Below are 24,904 nucleotides of genomic sequence, written 5' to 3' on the forward strand. Positions count from 1 at the left end.
AACGTTAAACATTCACCGCTTTGTGCTGCCGCGTTCGGGTAGCTACGTTGAAACAGGTTGCTTGGCATGTAGGGCACACGTTTTCGGCAGGAACAAAGCGAAAACAAAAATAACAATGCTTTTTTCGGCCCGTGAAAATTTTACGGATTGCGACGAGTGCGTATTCCGAGTGGCTTGAATGTTGCTAGCCTGTCTTCCTCGCATTGCTTTTTTTTTTTTTACAATGCAACAATAACCCAACGCGTCATGTAAGCACATTCAGTGAGCCATCGCTGCGATGCTCGAGTTCAGAGACCTCTTAACAATTCTGCGTTCGTCTGTTTACTAAATTATTAATTTTTTGTTTTGTTCTTTTTGCATCCCAGTCTTTCTCATCTGACCGGGAGGCGAGTCATGGCGGGGAAGTGTGCATCGTAGTTGGGGGGAAGGAAGAGGGAGGGAGGGAGGGAGGAACGCGGTTGGAAGTGCACGCTTGCTCGGCGCCGACAAGAACGCGCCGCGTTGTTTGGCGAATGCCACGGTCCTCGTCGCAGCCGCCGCCACCGCGTCTTTTGTCCGCGGTGGCCCGCACCGCGTGGAGCACCACAGCGCGGGCCCACGTCGGCTCGCGCTGCACGAGCCGCGGTGGTCGCCGGTAGTGGTGGTGGTTGGTGGTGGTTCCCCCGACGGGTGTATGCCGCCGAAGCTCTACACACAGCAAACCAACGAACGCGTACACACACACACACACACACGCACACACACAGACAGACACGGCCTGTGTGGCGCGCGCGCGCGCACACACAGAAGAGCGCGGCGGGCCACCGCCGGCGACGGCGTGGCCCGCATTTGCATCAGAAATGCCTCTCTGGCCAGGTGGAAAACAAAAGGCCGCTCAAGCGGTCGCGCGTGACCACATGCGCGTTTGGTCTGCGTGCGCGCGGTGCCGAACGCGCGTGTCGGCGGGCGCCCGTGCTCGCCTCGCTCGACCCCCTCCTCCTCTCGCGGGGAGGAGGAGGAGGAGGACAGACACGTGTGCGTGCGTGTGTGTGTGTATGTGTGTGTGTGTGTGTGAGAGAGAGAGAGACGACAGACGTACATGTGTGTGTGTGTGTGAGAGAGAGAGAGAGAGATGACAGACGTATATATATGTGTGTGTGTAAGAGAGAGAGATGCCAGACGTATATATATGTGTGTGTAAGAGAGAGAGAGAGAGAGAGAGAGAGAGAGGCGCACGACGTTACCGGCGGATGTCCGCGACGACGGTTGAGGTCCTTCCTTGCCGCCTGGTACGTGATTATGCATGACCACGTGGGGACTCCGGAAAACTCATTTCGGCGGTATATGTATACGCGAAGACTACGAATGTTGTTCTGTAGAGTCCACACATTGTCTGTGAAGGGAGAATCTGTCGGCGGTGCCCCGGAAAGGTTTTGGTACCTAACGTTCCCGTTGGTTATTTTTCGCAACTGCAGTTCCTTCGCAAGTCTGCGGGTCACAAACAGACTTTTAAGTGCGGCGTACTTGTACACGTTTTAGGGGCAGTCTTTGTAGACTTCGCATAGCGGAAACTACAGGTCTGTATGAATGCAAAGAGACTACAGTATACGGCAAGGCGGCCTACAAGAAGGCCGCATACAGATCGTATAAATAATTTTTTGTTTAATATATGCGCAGATGGTACCGCTCCTTCGGACCCCTCCGACCACACGTAGACAAGTTACCCTTGGAGCGCATGCAAAATCCCACTTAGCGCCGGTGTTTCAGATAGAAAGAAGGCTTTCCCAAGGCACCCGGCCAAAGCGAGCGCGCGGCCGAGCCTCGCTATGCCTCGAGGTGCTGCTTATTTGCGTTTCGTGCTGCTATTCTCAAAATGTAGCCAAGAGAATTGGAAGAGCGCGCGCGTATCCGAGCTCCGCCCCCCCCCCCCCCCCACCGCCCCCCCCCACCGCCCCTTCCCCGGCCTTGTGACGTAGCGTGGTGCGGGGATGGATGCTGCAAGACGTCGCCGCGCTTGTTAGCACCATATACGAGCGAGTGCGAACTTGACTCGAACGCAACAACGTGCCAGAGCCAATTCCAAACGGCTATATTTTTCCTATAAGCCACGTGGCAACCACATGGAACGCATTTCCGACGTATCGCGGCGTCGCCCGGCGTCAACGCGTCCTTCGGTTTAGCTGCGCATTGACCATGCTATAGTACTGCCGAAAATGCGTAAAGCTGGAAAACCACCCTAAATCTGTTTATATATAGACATATATGTTTTAAATGCCAATCCGTTGACGCGAATTTGAAATGCGTAAGAACTAAACGTTTCGTACTCCCGTCTCAACAGCTCTGTGCAACCCAGCGATAGATACGCGAGGTGACGAGATCCGCCTGAGTACCACGGAGAAAGGAGAGATCTTGACTTTGGCATCGCGCGGCTGTAATCCTTCAGTCACACCAGAGTCCTTGTCATACTTATGCATCGTCACACACGAATGCGCTTCACCCGGTGGAGTACGAGAACTCTCGTAAAAAGAAGTTAAAATGCGCGTCAAGCAGTTACTCTCGACACGGAAGAGTCATCATCACTCTCCTTGTCTTCAGCTGAAGCGTTTACAGCCTTCGCCGCACTCCTCGGAGTCGGTGAGCTGGAGCACCGTCGGCATTCTTTTTCGCGTCTGCCGTTACACGGTGTACCGTCATCGCGATGCAACAGCAGCGGGTGCAAAGATCATTGAGCGGATGGTCATCAAGGAGGCTTGAAACTGGATCGGATCACGCTCCTTTGATATCCCCCCCCAACATTCCCCCCAACTCCCATTGTATTGCTTTTTATTTACTTTCTTTTGGACAAATATTAATTGTGCCTCGCCATTCAGCGCTCGCCATTTTTTATCGGTACTTTGGTATATAGCCTAGCTCTCAACGGCCGGCGAGCCGAATGCGAGCATCAGTCACGTCCACTGCCCCCGTACATAAGTGGTCGCCTCTTTGCGCACCACGGTCTCTCTCTGAGCGCAGTCGTGCGTCGGAAGCGAGGTACAAGCCAACGGGCTTGCGTCCTCAGTGTTTTTCTGCTCGCGTGCTTCTAAGCGTCTGGCAGAGTGTTCCGGAAAAAAAGAAGAAAAAGAAAAAGGCCCGACGATCGAGACAGGCAAGGCTGGCACCGTCGTTATATAACGCTACGCGGTATTTCATTGGCGTTTTGTCTTAGCCTCCTCATACTCCCGCGTTCTACGCTCTCCTCCCAACCTGGTCTTCTACTCAACACCCTCTTTCTCTTCTTCGAGAGCAGAGGTTCCTCTCGTTTCCTGGACCAAGCTTTCGTAACAAACACCCGGCAAGCTCGCATAGCCGCGGCGCCACCGCAACCGCCGTTTCAAGCTATACACTACGAGCGACTCGGACCACGTGTTTCTGTAATTGGCTGATCGTGTGTCGGTCTGCAATCTCCTTTTCAGCGCGTGCTGCGGCAACTCCCCCCCCCCCCCCCTCTCCGCGCGCTCGTGAAGAAGTTTCGGCCGCGAAGTTGCTCTCCTATCATACGCCGAAATGCGCCGTCGTGGCTTAGTTCGAAAGCAACCAACAGGCGCTGCTGCTGATGCTGCTTGAACGGAGAGGAGAAGAGAAAAAAAGCTGAACGCTGGGGTCTCCTTGTGTGCTTAGCTAGTGAGGGGTGAGGACGGGACACACGTTGGCGCGCAGCCGCTGCAGATAAACGAGCGAGAAATGCATGCTCGCGCCTCCTCTTTATTTCTCTCTCTCTCGCACATGTCGATCGTTTGCGGATCCCTGGGGGCGAAATCGTGAGCGCGCACGATGTTTGTAACAGTGCAGCAGTTAGTTATATACCCAGAAGCCGCGATTCTCGTGGAACGATCGGCGCAGTGATGACTGCAAACAGCTATACAACGTATGTGATACAGCGTCGTCGAAATGGTGAACCTCGTACGTGCTCTCTGTTTAATACGCGGCCATGCTGTTGAAACCACCGCCGTTAAGCGCCTGCAAGCGTGGAATAGCAATGTGCACGTGGTCGCGCGACGCTTCATTGAACGTTTGTATAGGAACCTGCGAAATAACTTTGTTTCCCTACGACAGGCCATCGTTCATCTGTGTTACGTACGGCACTAAAGGTATTGGTGATATGTGTCGACGCCATGAGCATCCAAAGACTTTCAATCGGTTCACGAGTCTTGAATGTACACCCGGCCACAAAATATTACGGACCATGAAATTTGAGAAAAAGCTGAATATCTCCATGACCTCAAAACGCAACCTGGTATTTGCATTTCGGGCATCGGCTAGAATATGTTAAGAACATTTTCGTATACAGTTCCACTGGCTACTGCTACAGGCTGCTTGGAAATTGAACGTTTCCTGCGATACCGTGGTCCGTAAACTTTTGTGGCCGGGTGTACGTCAAGTATACGCAATGCGAAAGTGTCTACTGGTGTTGATTGTTTCCCGCCATGCACCTTATACCCTTGCCATGACCATCCAAAGATTTTCAAGCCTTTTCAGTTCATGAATCTTGAATGTCCATCAAGTACACGCAATGAGAAAGTGTCTACTAGTGTTCATTGTTTTCCGCTATGCACCTATACCCTTGACGAGCACCATCATCAGCAGCAGCCTGTTTTATGTCCACTGCAGGACGACGGCCTCTGCCTGCGATCTCCAATTATCCCTGTCTTGCGCCAACCGATTCCAGCTAGCGCCCTCAAATTTCTTAATTTCATACCCCCACCCAGTCATCTGCCGTCCTCGACTGCTCTTCCCTTTTACCACTCTCCGTTGTGAAGGGTGCAATTACCCATCACGATGGAGAATGGTAAAAGCGTGTAAGGGTTCCTTCGGTCAAGGCTTACAGCATAAACCGAATAACACGTCCCTTTGAAAACTTTGTGGTCCGTTCAACTCGAGGCTGCGCCATTCGTTGTACAGGCGCGGCCACTGCTAGCGGGAACACGAGAGCCCGTGGCTGCGCTACGCGGAGCGCCACCCCCGGCGCCTCGCGTCAACTCTTGGCAGACTACTCGCTATATAGCAGACGACTCCCCGGGGTCTTCGGCCAATCGCTTTGTGATTGCGCCTGCGCCGCAAGACTTCACGAGGCGCCGGTGGTGGGGCATTCCGCACAGTGATGACCATGGGCTTCGTGTTCCCGCTAGCAGTGGCCGCGCCTGTACACACTCACAAGAGGCATCTGTAACAGAAGAGCGGGCACTCACGGTGGGCGGTCCTGTAGCCGTGGACGGCCCTGGCTGCGGGGTTCCCGTAGTACGACGAGGCGGCGGCGGGGCCCGCGCCGTCCTGCAGCGAGTGGAAGAACATGTCCATGTCCTCCTGGGCGAGCACGGCCGGGTCCTGCCGGCCCTCGTAGCCGGGCCAGGGCCCGGCCTGTTCCTCCATGGCGTCGCGCGACGCGCGGCACAGCGCGGGGCAACCGCCGCTCACGCCACCGTGGCCGCCGACGCCAGCGCCGCTGTGGTGGTGGTGGTGGTGGCTGCTACTGACCACCAGGCTCGGGCTGCTGCTAACGACGCCGGCGCTGCTAGCGTTGCTGGCCGCCTGCAGAGACAGGAGAACCGTACTCTTAGTCTCATGAGGTCCCGCTAACCGCCATTTTTGCGCCAGCGGATGGGCGAGTTAGATTTAAGCTCGCCGTTTCCGTACGGCGCGCGCCCTTGTTGCAAATGTACTTTCAGTGATAGTTTAAAATCTATTTCCGTTGAACTTGTCAGACTCGTTGGTCAAGAGTAAAAAAATCGAGTCGTGCGAATTAGGAGGTCTACATGTGGGAGGCACTTGACGCGAATCATTTCGAATCCCGATTCGGCTGCTTCTTATTCAATGCGATTTAACGACCGTTTGCACTGGAAGTGTTACAGGTCAATTATTCGCCTATTTAAGCACAGAACGGACAATAAGCAGATACACTAGTTTAAGCGCAGCGCAGTCATGAATATCGCGAAAGTGCGTCATGGAATACAGTATATATAAGGCGTATATGCGGGAATAGATAGCACTGGCAATGACACCATTTGGCACTGCGATCGAATCTAATGCACAAGAGACGCCGTTGCCTGGCCATTGTAAGAAAACTCTTCCCTTCCAAAAAAAAAAACATAAGACACATTTTGTCTGACGATTTATCGCTCGTTGCATGCGCACGTTCATGTCAGCGGTTAAGTTAAACTATACGTCGAAGGATTACGGCGTGTGTTTATGAAACGCAGCGTACGCCTTTAAACTATACTGGTACACACCCGCACTGATACGTACACGTACGCTTATTGCTGTGCTAAATATCTCCTAGTGCAGTATAGGAGGTCAGAAATATTGAGAAAGATCTGTGGGGACATTCAAAATTATTGTGATATACAAGTGAGATACGCAACAAGTGGTGGCAAATTTCGCTAATATTTAAGATTTAAACCACAACCACGGAAAACCGAGTACGTGTGCAAATAGAGCAGCGTAAGAATAGTTAGCAAAGCAGAGAAAGCTGTGCGACATTCTAGCTGCAATGCCGAACGCCATACGGCAAGCACTTTGTGCACGCGTGCAAAATCGTACGAAATTATTCGTATTCCTACGCGGTTAATCGTATATGGCAATACAGCGTCATCATTTGCAGCAGATATTTGTAACAGCATCAATAAGCATCCTTCGAACTATATTGTTTGATCAATCAGCCGCATCCATTCATGTGTAGTAGCACATATAGAAAGAGAGAAAATGACACATTTGGGCGCTGGACTTGCACTTTCCTAAGGGTCAGGTCAATGACACATTGTAAGTGAAGTTGATACTATGAGTGTAACTGTGCGATTTCAATGCAGCCACCTTCCTGACTCGAGTGACATTTGAAGCTTTCGTGAGTAACATTTAGTTCAAAAGATGATAACTGTTCTCTTTATTGATCCCAAGAGAAATCGCAGCCCGAGCGAGTATATTCGTAGCGTTATCCAAATGTTGGTGTAGTACAATGAAACTCGTTTGTAGCAACCGGCCGGATACACAAAAACTTCCTCAGCGCACCCGCGATCACAATATTTTCTAACCAGCGTATTAGCGAATTCGCGGGGATTTGTTGCAAATGGAAAATAGAGAAGAAAAATAAGGGTCAGGTGTCCCATTGGCCGCTTGAAACTAGCGACATACTTGGTAGGGCTATGAAGGTGATATTGATTTGGCAGCACGATCGCTATCCTAGCTGATAGGAACGATTTTGCAATCGCTGCTACAAGTTTTAGAAGATTATATGGCACGTGGCACCTACGAGCATGTAAAAATGAGCATAGTATTTTAATACATTGGCGAAATTGCTGTGAAAGGCAACTTCATAATGACATTTTCGCATACGGAGCCTATATCAGTAAATGAAAATTTCATTTCACGCATGAAAAAAGGACAGAAAGAGACCACTATCACCTACAATATATTCGTGGGGCGAGGGGGTTATGTGGAATTTAATCCAACATCATTACAGGTCCATAGAGTAGAATAGCCCAGAAAGCCGCTGGGGAAACATCACCACATGGGTGGTTCCCCATTGTCCATGACGTATATGAAAGCGGCCGCAACGTATAACCATGTGCCGGTCAAGCATTTCCTTCGTACCCGAATTCGAGGTGACACAAGTTTGACGACTAACTACCCGACATACACGTGTTCCACATGTTCTGTACGGTAGGTCGCGGTAGTATTATGTACTTGCGAATTGCTTTATAATGGGAGTGGCTTTCTGTTGGCTACAGTGATGAGCCCGTATTTTTTTAATACATCCAAGAGCGAATGAACTACGTTTAAGATCAGTACGAGAAAGAAAAACGTCGTTCCAAGTTTCATTCGGACCGTCACAGCCGCTTTGCGGGTTATATAACGACAGCAAATATTTTTCAGTAGTATATGATGGCTCCAAGTGCGTTATATCAGAAATTGATTACGCTGATAACGTTAGCAGGGACCTACTGATTCGATATATGACAAGATTCACATTATATACGCCTTCTTTTAAAGCTGGGTTTCACTGTAGTGACTTTACTGTATACGGTAAAACAACAGTATACAAGTTACAGCTTTCTTAGCTGCAGGCTAGAGACGCTTTCAGGAGTGTACTATGGAGCGTATTTCTTGAACCGGCCACTCACATCGGATGTATGCGATAAGAAAAACATCGCAGGAGGATTATGCAGACAGTCTTAATTAATGGTAAAGAATAACATAGCCATCATAATATTACACCATATTGACGAATGTAACAACAACCACTACTTGACCGTCGTTTTCTCTGGTCGACAAGAAACTATGGCTCAAACAGCCAGACAAAATGATGTCCGTGCAATTATGTGTTGCCGGTTGACTGCACATCGTTGACTAAGTTGTTGTATTTATGAAATGTCTACTAATAACGAGAAGGAAAAAAAGCCAAGGCGCGTGTTGGTCATTCCTCATATGACCGTATAACGAGGGAGCCATTAATATCACTTAAGGTTTGTCTTAACGATAAGAATATTATAACTACAATGAAAGTCGGCGTCTTATCATTTATTCATCCAAATCGGTGTCCACTGCACGGTAAATATATAGTGCTGCGTCGCTATAAAGGCCTAAAGTCACGGAACTAAAGATTAAAAAGAAAGACGTACTTTATATAAAATTTATGTTTATTGCGATCTTCTTTGGGCGTACTAGAATTCCTCCCCCTCCCCCCCCCTCCCCCAAAGAAATAATCGGCCACTGTCTGCATCACAAAGCCACTTCGTGGTTATGGTGCCGATCTTGAACAATTAAATTGCTTGGTCTAACTTCTCAGTTGACTATACTGCGCGTGTAGGAATCGGTTGTAAATTCTGAGAAACCTAAGTTACATCTGAAACAAAAAAGAAAGATTCTGCTAACAAACTAAGAACAGTATACTTATTGGTACGTCTAGCGCTGTAATTTACAATGAGCGTCACATTCCTGGTACAACCTCCTTGCGTATAACAACACCGTTCATTGGGCAGGAAAAACGTTTATGCACCTGTTGACTTAACATACATCCACTCTATAAAAATCAGCGCTCAAGAAATGGCGCACGATTATACAACCATCAGAGTTTCGTCAAGGCTTTTGTGAGCATCTTTAGAAGAGAACCGCAGAGTATTCCAAACGATCGTACGCAAAGTTCCGTGTTTCGTCAACGGCACTGGTCACGAGCGCAAGAAGTGCAGAACTATATATATTCCAAAATCTATCCGTCACGGGGGTGTACCCTTGCGCTCATAAGGTTTCCCTCAATGACGCAGTGCTTTTATTTCTTTCCACTTATCACCATATAAACGCCGGGTACAAGTATGTTTCTAATTTGTCATAAGAAAGCATGTTATATGTACATCCACCACGTACAGTTCCTTGTGTTCCGAAGCTAGCAAAACCGTGCGGCAAGATAGTTACAGCAACGATCTAAATCATTAAGGATGAATTAAGTTGTCGTTAACAACGCAGACAGCAGCTAGAAGTCCACGTTTTTCGATATTTAGCCGAAGCTTCCGTCGTATTCGCTCGCAAATAAGTGGTGCCGAGTCCAGGTTATTAGGTTAATCTAGTTATCGACAGTCTGCTCTTTTGGAATTTGAAATTTGTGAGTGTTTATGAGTGTTCAAGCGGGCGGAGACTTGGCGTGCCAGAAAAAAAAAAAAAACACCACAACTTAAAATCCAAATCCAAGTAACGAGGCTACTTCAAAACTCGTCATACTAGCAAGTCGTGACAGCATAAAATTTGTCAACATTCCGCTGACAGTATTCGTCTGTGAATTTAAAAAAAAGGAATACGTACTGCATTGTGTTGGAAAATGAACAAAGAATACAGCTGGGGCCGAATTCACAAAGCTTTTCGTTCGTAAGTGCTGTCTTGCATTGGCTGATTCATTGGTGATTGTAATAATATGTACTACATCACTATTGGCTTGCACGAACGCTTTTAACGTAAGAACATTTTGTGATACGGGCCCTGGTTTTTCGCGCACGAACTACGCAGGATATGCAGTTAAAATGGCAGTGGTGAAGTTGCATGCGAGCTCTTAGTGACGTCACAGTCGACGTCTATTTGACAGCCGATTCGAAAAAGGAAATATATGACCTCTGCTTTTTGTCACGAACAGACTCTTCTTCCACCAAATATATTAACAAAGAGAAAGTCTTCAAAGCGCGCTTTTCCAACACAGACTGAATGGCAAGGTTTTCGTGATCAAACGCACGCATACAAGGTTTTCCTACTTACTGTGTCGCCTCTACACTGCATGCTTCCCATCAGCGCAGTTCAGCAACACTTACGCATGCAACGTGCGTAGCAACAACTTTTCGTGTTCGCCGTATACTTAAGAAAAAGAAAGGAGTATACATGATCGTCACACTATAGTGATTGATATACATGCAGGTAAACGTCTGAGAATAATCGCGAGGAAACCAGCTTGCCTGTTACAAGATGCTTTGTCGATTCACGAAACGACTTCTCTATATTACTGTACATTTACGGGTACACGGCGGATATTTTTTTTTTCTTTTTTCTTTTTGTAGACCGCGTTAGCGAAAGTCCGCATATAAGTGTCCCTGAGACGCAAATGTACACGAGAGGCAATTTGGCGGAACTATTTGAGAACCAAGAGCATTCAGCCCCTTCTCGCGCTTAAAGATTTCCGCACGAAGATAAAGGCGAACAGGGCAGCGTGCACACGAGAAAGCAAGCGAAGGGGTATATGTGTATATATGTAAGCGAACATGACAATCTCGACGACACACCGACACGAGTTGAGGATAAATCACCGCCACTCGCGGCTTTGAAGCGTCTCCATCTCGCCGCCGAAAGTGACCCCGTATCACACGACCCATGCACTTCTTGTGCATCCATGTCAGGAGAGAGGCCCGCATTTCGGGCACGCTCGGCGTATGCATAAGCGATTCCGGCTGCAGACCCCCGCGCGGCGCGTTTTGTACTATGGACTCACTCGCCGCAGGGAAAGGCTGTCGTATACGTGTAAGTTTCTCTATACAGGTTCGTGCCGAGAGACCTACCTGTGTAGCGAGCGTATATATAGTCTGCGGGAGCGTCCGACCTTGCGTGTTGAAAGGGCACGCGAATGTCGTGTTTATATGCCCTTCAATGAAGACACGCGCAACGGCTCTTACGAAGCTCGACTTTGAAAGTGACGCGTGTTGTGGAACGAGGAGAATGTGTATACACCGCACGCAGCAGGCCTGTGCGGACCGACAGACGTGCTTGTAAACAAGGGGCGCCCGCTTCGAGGCGTGCGGTGTACGAAAATTATTATTATTATTATTATTATTATTATTATTATTATTATTATTATTATTATTATTATTATTATTATTATTATTATTATTTGTTTTGAAAACATATATACATTGATCAGGAAAGGGAATGCGAGGAGCGGGCTGGCAACTGCCACCGGAACAGGGGCACTACGCCTGCCCCACTCTTCAGAAGGGAGGATGCAGCAACACAGAGATGGAAGATAGGAAGGATGGGAGGAAAGAGGAAAGGAAGAGCAACAGGACAAAGAAAGCGCCCATATACTTAAAACACACACTCGTCATAATATGACTCCCCGTGTAACGTATACAGCCTAAAGCTTGACCAAGAAAGTATAGATAAATAAAATCAGCCAGGCTTGGGCCCATTTCCTCTAAAGCGCGACACCGCGATGCGACACCATGCATCGGACTGTCGCGAAGCTGACACCGTCAAGTTCTCATGAACAATTTCTTCCTTCTTCTCGATGCGCGCATCATGCACGGTCTTTTGGACGCTATGCAGTGATGTCAGCCGTGGCTTCGTCACCGCTTCTCGAAGACGAGTCTTCGTGATGCGCAAAATCACGGCGCACACACTACAGAGCGCCGTATATATGCTATATGTATATGTATATGCATACTATCTGTATATGTGGCCGCCAGTGCGACAGCACTGTCAACGATATCCGCCGAATATCCTCGATGGCGGAGCAAGGGTATGTAGCGCGCTGCGTTCACCTGCTGGCATCTGCGTTGTGCGCGCACACATAACTATAACTACGCGCACACATAACTACAACTACATAACTTTCCTGCTGAGCCTCTGAGCGCATGCGCAGGTCCGAGGGGCACGGACAGTAAACGTCAAGCTAACGTTTACCTGATGCTTCATTTGGCGCTGCTCACTGACGGCTTCCCGTCGGCCTCATCTCGTGCTCCGTCGTGGTATACAGCGCTGGCAGCGCCACTGGCGGCGCTGATCACGCTAGCGCAGTGTGAGACGCCTGCTGGCGGAGGGCGATGTTCCTTCTGCCCATGGTAGGAGTTGCTTTGCGCGCTGGGTCGCGCCAACGTGTCGCACCCACGGTTGTTGTTGGAACCGCATCCGAGGAGTTCGAGCGCGATGCTCAACACAACACAGGCCTCACAGCACACATATAATACTCATATACGCACCAAGAATTATGCCTTAAGCGCAAGTCTTTATCGCAATAATAATAAAAAGAAGCACGACGCTGAACTCGCTCTCGACGATCCGCCCTTCGGGCAAGATGGCCCGGTATTTTATGCGAAGCATATTACGAGAGCTCAACCAAGCTCCTCAGGCGCGGCGGTGTCGCCTTCAATACCACGTGACACCGTGACGTCACGACAGAGGAGAAACGGGGCTCCAACTCGCGCCGTCGCGGCGGTATATAAGCAGCTGCGCTTGTTTCTAGGTGGCTTTGGCTCAACTATTGCAAGATGGGCTGGGTGGGAATCGAACCAGGGTCTCCGGAGTGTGAGAAGGAGACGCTACCACTGAGCCACGAGTACGATGCTTCACAGCGGTACAAAAGCGCCTCTAGTGAATGCGGTGTTGCCTTAGAAACGAGCTGTTTATAAGGCTCAGGCGTGCGTCGCTTGCTCAGGCACACATTTCGTTGCCGCGCCGAACGCTGCGTTGCTCGACGCTCACCGCGTCCAATGCGGGGCGCGTAGTCGCTGCGCCGTAGCCCATTGTCTTACACCCCTTGGCGGGTCGACGGGAACGCTGTCGCGTTCCACTCTTGAAGGCGAAGCAGAGTAACGCATGAGTTGTTTCTTCGTATAGCCGAACGAAATATAGCCAAGCAACAGTAGTTCACCAGGCTAAACAGTGGTTCAACAACTAAAATAAAGGCTAGTATGCTTCGCATCCTGGGCTTAACCTTAGCTAAGCCACAGCCATTTTTTATTTTGCCAGAGCGATCGAGGGTGAGAATGACGTAGGGTCCCTAGATAAAACAAGTATTTATCTGTAGGGGCCATTAGGATGATGAGGTAACCTGACGGCGATGGCCGTGTATATACGGCGGAAAGGGCGGACACGACACAGCAAACTCGATTTCGCGCTTGCCAAGTGTTGTCACAATGAAAACAATAAATGCCATCGTTCGCTGGCAAAGTTACCACATTGTGCAGCAGGAAAACTTGTGGCGCATTTAGTGCTGCTCACACCCGGATGTACGCGGGTTTGTTCTCCGATCGGTAACTACTGTGTTCCTAGTGATCACGTGATGCTTTTCGGTGTCAATATGTAGCATTAGGGAAGTCAAGTGTATTAAACAATGGCAGCTGTAGCGGAGCACAACATACACCTCAATAGGTCTAACATTTTCGCATGTTTCTATCAGGCGAGTCAATAAAAGAGAAAGAGAGAGAGAGAGAGAGGAAGAAAGAAAATGAATATATGCTGCCAATGAGCACTCAAGGACCGCCCGGAAAGTTATATAATACCGCGACAACTGATTGTTTCCGACGTTTTAAATTATGTCGCCGGAGAGTTGAAGCGAAAATAGACTTTTAGGAGACGCGGAAGTGAAAATAATCGGGAAATTTCGGGACCAACGTAACAGAACTCGAGAGCTGCGTCTGCTTATGAGTATTCTTAGGAGACTTGTTGTAGTGTGTTAGTCACAAGAAGCATGACGTTTGATAAGTGCGCCTGTCGTGACACATGCCGTCCTTTTCCGACTGTCGCAAGTCGGCAGAAGACGGAATTCGCTCAAGAAATAACTTTTGCAATCAAAAGCGCAGCGCACGCATAGACGCTATCAAGGACGCAAACAGAAAGGACTGTCACGTGACTGAGTGTTAGAAAAATACTGGTTTTCTGCGACGTGGCGCGCCGGCGCAATAATGGGAACCTCGGAGGAATTCGACGCAGTTCTCTAGCACACAATTTTTTTTTAACGTCTCCATGTTCTTAATGGATTTTTATGCTTCCTGCGCAGTTTTGCTTCCTAGACAAGAGTTACTGGAAGTCGTAAACGGGCATAAAACGTTTCCCATGAATATCCCCGAGACTTTATTCAAGTAAGATTCAGGAGTCGCAAGAAGATGGTGACATGGATTTATGGGAAGCCCAAGTGTATAAAGCCAACGCTTCTAATGAGGGACGTGTCTTGACAACGTTCGTCTGTATATACTGTTCATCTTCAGAGACCAACACGTTGAAATTCGGAGGTTTTACATGCCAAAACCACGATTTGATTATCAGGAACGCCGCAGTGGGGGACTCCAGAAATTCGGACAGCCTGGGGTTCTTTAAAGTGCACCTAGGTATATCTAAGTACCACGGGTGTTTTCGCATTTCACCCCCACCGAGATGAGGCAGCCGTGGTCGGGATTCAACCCCGCGACCTCGGGCTTAGCAGCCCAACACCATGGCCACTAAGCAACCACGGCGGGTACCGATACGCAGCATATCAGTCAGTGTCCTTTACAGTAACTGTGCTCGGCGTTTAACTTTGAACACACCGTGACGAAAACGTATACATACGAAAGGTGCGCCGAAAAAAGTTGTTCATGAGTTCTCGTTTTATATACTCCCACTATTGTGGCTCAATATATTCGCCCTCCGTGACGTGGGCCTCCTGATAGCGACACGATAAAACGCAAGGTTAAATGCAATAGCCATACCTAACATTCTGACCAATTTTTTTCGAAAATACGAGTGGCTGAGCAATTTTAATTGTTTTGAGATCATAAATGTTTGCTCGGTCATGATATCGTAGCCTTATAGTGTGACACTATAATTACTATATAAATTATTGCAACAATTTTGTTTCTCTCTTCTCCTTGAATCACATTCACCGCGGAAGGTGAGAAAGTTCGAAGATATTTATACCAGAAACAAGAGCTGTGATTGCGCCGCCGTACACAGGAAAGGACGAATTGGAACTTGGCAAGATATAGCTTGTCTGTTTCCCCAGTCCGGTATAACAGGTCGATTTCATTTCTTCTTCCCCCGTATTTTCTGATTTGCCCAGAGGGGAAAATATAGAAAGAGGGCGCACAAAAGGACGGGCATACAGTAGACGAATGATAAGATTCGGTATATTATAGGCACAACTGCGACCTCCCGAAACGCACGGTTTAGCCGCGATTAGAGGTAAATTACCGAAAGTCAGCAGCTCGGTCAGCCTTGATTGCACTGCGACACCCCACGCTCTCTCTCTCTCTCTCACACACACACACACACACACACACACACACACACACACACACACACACACACACACACACACACACACACACACACACACACACACACACACACACACACACACACACACCCGACACACGACTCTTTCCTCAAGGTCTACAACCGACCGCACGCGCGCGCTGCTCACGACAACGCGTTATTCCGTAATTGGCGATCGAAGTTATCAGCAAGACTCGTTGAGGGAGACATATCGGCCCGCTTTCCTGCCTCTCGCGTTTATCTCATGTTTCTTTCCTCTTCCCGTATACCGTCCGTTAGGGTGCTTTGCAGGTCACAGTTTTCCTAGCATTTAACCTGCCTCCTCCTCCCTCCGTCGCACACTCTCTCCCTTTAGGCTGCAGGCGCCTTTGGCGGTGGCGCACGGTGCTAAATGGGCGTTGAGCAAGGTAAGGGTGAGGGGGGGCATGATTGGTGCGCGCGGGGCCATGGTGTCCATGCGTGTGTGTGTGTGTGTGTGTGTGTGTGTGTGTGTGTGTGTGTGTGTGTGCACTAGAAGCTCGCGGTGCAATAGCCCTCAGCGTGCCCACAACCTACACACCACCGCTTGCTCGTGTCGCTGCCCTCACGCGCCGATGGCGGTCGGGGCAGGGTGGGGCACAGTGCGGTGGGTGCGCGTGCGTGCGTTTGCGCTTTCTCCGCTGCTCTACTCCTGCAAATGACCGCACCACCACCGCCCGCCCGCCAGCACTGTACGCAGCCATGATATATAACTCTCCGGTACACCTCCGCCGCCACCGCCTTTCGAGAAAATTGCGCCCCAGATTTCGAGCGCCTTTTTACATGACGAAAGCGCTGGTTGCGGCGTGCTCGGTGCAAAAGCAAATAAAAGGATGACGTCGCATTTTCATTTGTTTCTTTGTTTTTCATCTTCCGAGACTGGACATGGCGGTCTACAGAGATTAAAGGCTCCCGATTGCGAGGAACCAACCCCTCCCCTACATGTGTGTGTTTTGAGCTTACATTATAAAGCGAGCGCTCTGTCGTGCGTATTATGCGTGTTTGTCCGGCGAATATATACTTGCGCGCAATTGACCTTATGCGTGCAGGTCTCTGGCGCGTTGTAACGCGCCTTTTCACCAGTGGGTAGAGGAGTGGCCGGACTGAAGCGTGAAATTCGCGGATGAGAGATGTGCTTAAATACAAGGCAGGCATTTTTTTTTTTTGCACTGTCCGTATAAGGAGCCCGCGTATACCCGTGTGGGAGGCGGGTCGATTACTGCGAAGCTGGTTAAGGAGAGATACACGGGCCTGCCGAGCGAAGACTGCAGAATGAAGGGTGTGTATCCATTGGAAAGAGAACTGCAAGAATGAAACATGCGTTGCTAAGCGTATCGGTATCCTAACAATATATATATATATATATATATATATATATATATATATATATATATATATATATATATATATATATATATATATATATATATATATATATATCCAAACATGTATTTACAACATGTTTGAAATAACATGTATTTACAAACATGTGTTTAGAAATACCAAACATGTATTTCTAAACACATGTACATCATAGGATAAGAAGAAAAGTTGGACTTTTAACTGTATTGAACTGAAAAGCAAGTTGCTCTCGCAAGCGTAACTAAAGCAGCCACTCATGAGCATTGAAAAAGCATTGAAGCGCACTCCTCAGTTAGTGCAAATCTGAAATTAATAACCGAAGTTCATGAACCCACTGACCTTGTTCTTGCTATTGCCAGGTTTTGTGTTCTACACTGCAGTAGTAGTAGTAGTAGTAGTAGTAGTAGTAGTAGTAGTAGTAGCAGTAGTAATTGGTTGCTTATTAAGCTACATAATAAATACCAAGGAAGGAAAAGACTCTTGCACTATCACTCTCCTTGCACTAACAGTTGACAACATGCATAATGGACTCAACGTCGCAGCGAAATCATTAACAACAAGGTTCTGTCGATATGAGTTACAAGTGCTGAAACAGCGCTATAGACGTTTTCTTCTTTCTAATAAGGCGTTAATAAGGTGTTTCAATAAGGTTTTAATCAGGCTGCTTTGCATTGACATAATCTAAACTGCGATCTATAAGTGACGTCTCTATATATGTGTATGCGTTGTTTCTCATTTAGGATGCAATCTATAGCACTAACGAAACCAATTCTCTATTGTAATATCTTGCGTCAGTCTTTTATGACATCCTCACGAGTGCATATGTGCATTCAATGCCCAGGTGTGGATCATCGATTATCGATCATTGCTTGCAGGCGCTTGTTTTTCTCAGCAATGACTGAGCCGCGATCCTTCGAAGCGAACGCTTGATTGCGATTGCCCAATTATGCATTCAGCCGAGCATTACTGGGTTCATTCATGCCTGACACCGGCGTTGCGAGATACTTCGAATACTTCCTGCAAATTCCCATTCGCTTCACGACCGACCTAGGCCTATTTTTCATTTCCTTGCTCCATCGGCCATGCATGACTCCGCATCATTACGATACCAAGCGTCGCATTGTTATAGACTGCCGGTAAGGATACCGAGTTCCTTTCAAACCTCCTCGGCCTACGGACTTTGCGTCACAATTGTATTGAAGTGTATATACAGCCGTCGCTGCTTCCTACGCACTAACACCGCACTGACGCGAATATCTCAATGAACGCAACAGGCATCGCTGCTGTGTATACGCATGCTGCGTGCGACGCACTTCCTGTGGCAGGTGGCGAAGCAGGAGTATGTATACAGCGAGCTTGCATAAAGTACATGCATACCATAGTGTATACCATACGTACACTGTAAAATAATCTACACCTTTCAAAGTAAGTAAGGGCGTATACGCGTGTGTAACTTACGCCCTCCCACCATTTTTGGATGTAAGAGTGTGAGCTACAGACAGAATTACGCCCTTCTTCATTTCCAAGGGAGCAAATTATTTTACATCGCGCCATACTGTTCGATATGCTATTGCTATGCTATAGCTATGCGAGTGCTGGACAGCGTTGCATTGTCGTTACCAAGATCGCTGAGCACAGCCGTTTTTTGGAAACCCCATCCTTTGAAAGGAACACGCCGTAGTTCATGGGATGTAACATTTACCATTATCCGTGCTAGCTTATAGTTAGCCTGCGGTTGATATCCTGAATGACCATCCTCTCGCGTTTTGTTCAGCGAGAAGTGCCAAGACGTTCGGGTAGGAATTTTGCTTGTTTGTGCATGCGTGCGTGTGTTTATACAGCGGCATGTTCAGCGCGTCTGAGATATCGCTATACATACGTGCGCGGCAGGAAATTTACCGCGCAGGCTTGGCAACAAGCCAACCTTTTCATTGAATGCGTGTTTTGCCCGTGCTTAAAGGATTATGGTTTTTGCCTCTGTAATCCGCAACCTTTAGGAGGAGGCTAGTCGCACGATACCACGGACACAGCATAACCGGTTAATTATAGCTTGCATGCTGAACGTACCACCGAACCGTAACCACAAAACACCTGCGGATATACTTTCGTATGCAGAGCGCGTTATTTGTTACAGTGGAGCATATATATAATTGTGTGTGCCCCGCTCACGAGTTTATATATGTAGGTGCAACGTCGGCAGCAATCAGTGTCACGGTTGCGGACGCCATATAATATGGATTACCAAATGCAGATTCACGAGGGTCAAGCGCACCGCATTTTTCCTGCTTAGTGTAACACTTGGCTTGCATGCTCAGCGTTATAAAGCCTGCTGTCATGGTCAATCAATCAATCAATCAATCAATCAATTTTATTTACCAGAAACAAAAGGAACTGGAGGGACACCTGGGCAAAAAGCTGTCGCAGCAGCTGAAGCATGTATATACATGTCTATATACATGTATACATGTATACACCGTAATCTTGCTCGAGTGTGGCTTGGTTTGCTTAGCTCCACATGTTGTTGAGATTATGTTGAATTTATGCTGAGCTTTCTTAACCTTCAATAAACTTTCTTTAGAAAAGATATTGAATTTCCGATCACGTCTTTGGTAAGGAACCGGCTTTGCGTTAGCGCTTTCGTTTTGTTAAACTGCCGGCATGATTTCTGCAATATCGCGAGGTTCCGGCGTTCCTGTCTTTACGTTAAGTCTTCTTCATTCGTGACGTCATGGACCCCTGTGATTAAACGCTATTTATTTTCATGCATAGAGTGGCGATGTACATGGTATCATTTTGGCGGCCAATATGTGACAAGTGAAAACAGACATGGCTTTGTAGAGGGAGTTCGTTTTTGATTACAGGTACGTGATAACGGAATTAGGTCCACTGATTGACCGCCCAGTTCAATCAGTTTTTTCAGCCAGACTGCATGCAGTACTAGTGTGGCGTTCATATAGTGATCACAAGTGGTGCTACAAGGAACGATCAAAAGTGGTCTTGTCGAAACCTTGGCTGGACATCCCTTGTTCGACCACTGTTGACTATTTCGAGTCTCCATATTTCCGTGATCACATCTGTCAGACAATGCCGGTTCGTTTCTACCTCTTGTATATTCAAACGTGCAATTAGCATCCTTTAATTCAAGTACCGCCTTCATACACCTGGAACTTCTTTTGTGGAACAATACAAAAAGACGCGACGGTAAATCACACGCGCGAAAAGAAAAGGAATTGTGATATATACTTTACGTATGTCTGGGTCACATAGCTGTATACACTTCCTAACAGCATTCTCATATGAAGTGGCAATATCGATCGAAACACTATGGATATTTCGAAGAACATCTAGAGCAGTGTATTTTCCTGAAAATCCGAATCGGCTTTCTGTATGCTGCTTCATTATCTTTCGTCATTTCCTGAAACTAAACAGATCATTTGACTACTTCATTACCATCCGCCCCTTTAGCGACCCGTCCTTTTATACTAACAACTTCATACTTCCGACAAGAGACGCGCTAAACACAATAGCCGCAAGCGCACAGAAAAACCCTTCACATCACAGCAAGGGGGAGGAGGGTACACCCTCCACATACTCATTCCTATCGCATTCACGCGCTCTCTCGCCCGCGCTCATAAGCCGGCGATGAAGAGGTAATCGTTCCAGCTGATTAATGGTCGGCCGCCGACTGGGGCTCGTGTTGCTTTATGGGAAAGGTGCCCGGCCACCAACGCGCGGACACATGCAACGGGGCTGCTCTCTGTAGACGAGGTGATCTACCGCGCGTCTCTCTGTTCCCTCTCTCTCTCTTTATCTCTCTCTCTCTTCTCCTACGCGCGCGTGTGTATCTCACAACGCGAGCGCGATAGAGACGCCACTGGGTCGAGCGTGTGTATACGCCCGAGCGTTGTCAGGCAACGCTGAAGAAGGTTCACGTCGTATGCGGCAATAGCTGCCCTATGGGATGCCACGGCGGTGCTGCAAAAGAAAGGAGCGGTTGAAAGATTTGGCAATGAAGCGGCTGCGCACTCTTTGTGAGGGCGAGATCTCATCTGTACGCCAACGGTGGCAATTTGCCTACGAAGCTTGCTGCGTCGTGCAACGGTCCCTGGGGACGTCATCTTATTGTCTTTCGTTCGTTCTTTCTTTGCTGACTCTGATGTGGAATGAGATTTCGGAAAGAGGCAGGTTATAAGTTTTAAAAAGATAAAGAGAACTATATATCGAAACGATCACACGTCTTCGTGAAGGACACCGTACCCTGCCAATCGATGAGTCGTCACGGGTTATTGCAATCGAAGACCACCGGAGTTCGTAATCAAAGCCTTTGAGAAGCCCAGCGTGCAGCGCTGGTCATTTCATCGCGAACAACATGAAGGATGTTTGGCCGAGACGTGAAGGAACTAGAGAGCAGCAGCTTCGATGTATCGTAATAATGATCGCACTAATGTGAAGAGAGCAGTGAAGGGGGGGGGGGGGGATTCAGACGGCGACGAAGTAAAAGAAAGCCAAATCTTAGCTGGCATCGTGGGAAGTTGTGTGTAGGCACATGCATGTGGATTCTATATATATATATAGACGTTGGTTCTTCAGCGGACACGTATCTGTCACGAACTGCTCAACCACGCACTACAGACGCATTACTTTTCGGCACTATAATATACGGTGCACACCTGACCACTAGAGTCTTGGGAAAACGGGAATCAGGAAAAAAAGAACAAATGTCGCAGTGACTCTACACGAGTCTCACAAAAAGAAAAGACGATGTGCACGTTTTCCCAGGTTATACCGACACTTCTGCATTGCACTTCTGCGACAACTAAATGCACTTCTGCATTGTCAAACTGAGTTGCGAAGGCACAAGAATTTTCACGATCCTTACTCATAACTTCCGTACACTGCGAATTTTTGTTTTGTTTCGGTCGTCCGTATGTATACATACGAGTGTATATGCACCATGCTGCGAGCGCGCGGCGTATACAAGACTGCATGCTATGCTATATACGAGGGCGTCCTCTTCCTGGACAAATAAATCTCCTCCCGCGGGGAGTAGCATACAACAGACGACGCTGGCTGGAGGTATATACCTCTTAATTGTCGGTGCGACGCGATCGTAATCGCCACGCCAGTCCCGTGCCAGCTGAGTGCCGGAAGCAGCACGGCGGGCTCGCGCCGCTTTCTGCTTGGCATTAAGCATTCTCTCACCGCGAACGCTCTCATCGTTGTCTTTAATCGCGAGCGCTTCGCGTTCAGCGTTGGCAGGCTTATGCGGACACTTAGGCAGAGTCGAGATTGGTCCTTTCCAGAGATGAGAGCGTTTTGTTGGCGTCCTGACGTCATGCGCGCCCGAAGGTTCTGCGACGCGCAGATTGCGAGTTGTCATCGACGAAAAAGACTTTGGTGTAGAGCCCATGGGAAGGGGACGTCGGGCCAAGCTCAAAGTCGCGCTTAACTATTATCGTATACAGGTTTTAAACGCCTGAAAAGACGGATGTGAAAATGGAGGACGCAAACACGCGAGCGCCAACTTTCGGCATCAGGTGTATACTTGAAACCGATGCTCCCACACACTCATATACCTATACACATTGACGACGCCCGGGTATTCCATAAACAAATGCCACGCGCAGAGATATTCATTTGCATACGTAATGGGATATTTGCGTCTTCAATATTAGGTTGTCACGTTGTGGTTCGGTCGTCGAGATCTGAATAACGGATGAAGTGTGCGTTGCCTATTTTTAATATATATACCGACAGTGTATACATTCCAGCATAATCGCTGGTGCTGGCGTGTATGCGTTCCTGATTGTACACCGCACTGTTAGCGTCGAGCACGCAATGTGATTGGCGAACGTTTTTCTTGGCGCTGTAGAATCGGCGATAGCATTCGAGAAAGTTCCGATACGCGAATCTTGTGCGCCAGTTAATGTATCTGCGCCTCGGTTTCGAATAAACCATTTGTTGAAAGTTAAGCGCTCACGCGTCGTGTCCTCCCACTTTAGACCCCGTCATTTCAAGCCCATTAGACGTCCATGTCATGTAGCAGCAAGGTCGAACGTCAACCCTTGCACTGGAAGTTCGTTTGTCGCCACGTATTATAATATACGCCCTGGGTGGTAATGGCTAACGTTCGTATACGGCGTAAATATGCTCCGCGAGAAGTGCTCGAGTAGGAAGCATGACCGTTATATATAACCCATATGGAAGATTCCTTATCTCCAGACTCCATTCTTTTCTTATCATGCACCCTTTACGACCGTGCGATTCCGGTGATAACGTGCAACGTAGCGTCACTCCGACCACTGACGAATCGCGAGAAAAAGACTATAGAATTCGAATACAAAGAACCGCTTCATCAGCCCGTCCGTTGTTTGGGATTGTCAAAGTTCATTCTACGTCGAATTGAGCACGGCTTCTTCTGTGAAGCGTGCGCTTTTGGAACTGTCATGGTGACCGCTGCAGGCTGCTCGCCAACCCTCCGCCATTGTGCTTGGGAGGCGTCGGACACTTTAGCGAGATTGGCTTAGTCGGGAATGAGAGCGTTGGTTGGCGTCCATCACGCCAACAACGCGGGCACGAGATGAGAGGACGTACACCGTGGCAGGTCGAACGCGACTGTGTAGTTGACGATCCTTTGCTCCCAGATATGCAAAGTGTTGATGCATAACCGCGTTTGTATATCTCGAGTTCAATGGCACAACGGACAGTTCCGACTAGTACGGTTGAAGCTGTTCGTTGTCCATTAAACTCTGTATAAGTGCCACCAAGCGCCAAGTCAAGTACTGTGGATCTAATCACCGCGCAGCCCCCGTATTCGCAAAGCTTGTCTCGTTCGTAAGCGTCGATTGCCATTGACAGGCTTCCCTAGTGAATAATATGTCTTAAAATCACGATTGGACGGCATTTGTTCTTACGAACAATACTACAACACATAGGAGGTGACAACGGGCCCAAATATCTTTTATTCCTCAGTGAATGTTATGTGTTCAAACTGTGTGTAGGTGTACAACCTGCTGATTCTTAGAGCTGGAAACATAGTCATGGTAGACTAACGGATTCATCGTTAAGTAATAAGGCCGGACGTAATGGAATGGAACGTCGACAGACATCGCTATAGTGTTAATTCCCGATTTTTAAAATTTTATTTCTATGCTTTTACAAATGGCGAAAGACGGTACGGGTATATTAGTGCAATGTGCAGACCAAAGTCATCCTTTTGTAAGAAATATCTGCGTTTTAACGGTAAATGCAGGCTATACTCGCTGTATGCAGGAAATGCTTTCGAAAGGAGATGCGTAAGTTTCGCACGTGCGTATATTTCATGTCGATCTGAGTACGGCTGCTGTTGCTATTGGCGTGCTCTGCCGATACTGCCATTGTTAGTCACCTATTCTCAACGGCACTTCTCGTTGGTGTTTGGCGGATTGCCTCACGTTTAGATTTGGGCGAGGTTGGTTTATGAAAGATCCGCACGTAAGCGACGTATGCGTATGTCTCGTGACGGTGAAGCTTAATTATAAATGCTAAGCGAGTGACTATCAATACTAATGTTTGGTGACGTACGAGCCGTAGCCGTGTGTCTGTGCGCTACAAGTGGCGACGAAATAGTAAAATAAAACGATAAATAAATCGCGTGGTCATGTGAAGGCGAAGCCTTAGGTGTTTACTGTTATATCACCAGCACCTGTGGCTCATCTCCAGATAACGTCTGCACGTACAGCGCATTAAAAGAGCTCAAGTTATATTTTCTTCGATGTTCAGGATCAAGCAAAGACCCGTCTTCACAGATACTTGCGCACTGAAGAAACTATATCTATCGATGAGTACGGCATGACATCTACAGAGCAGAATATGAATGCGAATTGAGCGGCAAGTTCTCCAGCGCGAAATTCTTAGTATGGCGCGGGATGGTAAATTATTATGGATAACAGGCTGTCATTATATCTTTGCTCTTAACGTCGCATAGCAGTCCGCCACAGCATATATAATTTGTTACGCAAACTCTTTATAGAGCCTCACC

General features: G+C 48.0%; 2 protein-coding genes across 5 annotated transcripts in view; one reads left to right on the forward strand and one right to left on the reverse strand.

Annotated features, from left to right (window-relative positions):
• The window catches only part of LOC135897048 (uncharacterized), a 493,987-nt gene that overhangs the window by 257,314 nt on the left and 211,769 nt on the right, over positions 1–24,904 (forward strand). The window lies entirely within an intron of this gene.
• LOC135897047 (transcription factor GATA-3-like) overlaps positions 1–24,904 on the reverse strand; it is a 241,240-nt gene that overhangs the window by 99,272 nt on the left and 117,064 nt on the right. For all 4 annotated transcript variants that reach the window (XM_065425612.1, XM_065425616.1, XM_065425614.2 and 1 more), the window contains exon 2: positions 5,205–5,544. In XM_065425612.1, the coding sequence (XP_065281684.1) occupies positions 5,205–5,385 (181 nt within the window). In that variant the 5' untranslated portion in view covers positions 5,386–5,544. The remainder of the gene's footprint in view (positions 1–5,204; positions 5,545–24,904) is intronic.

The sequence above is a fragment of the Dermacentor albipictus genome, chromosome 5 (genome assembly GCF_038994185.2).
Source record: "Dermacentor albipictus isolate Rhodes 1998 colony chromosome 5, USDA_Dalb.pri_finalv2, whole genome shotgun sequence".
In the NCBI taxonomy this organism is placed as follows: Eukaryota; Metazoa; Arthropoda; class Arachnida; order Ixodida; family Ixodidae; genus Dermacentor; species Dermacentor albipictus.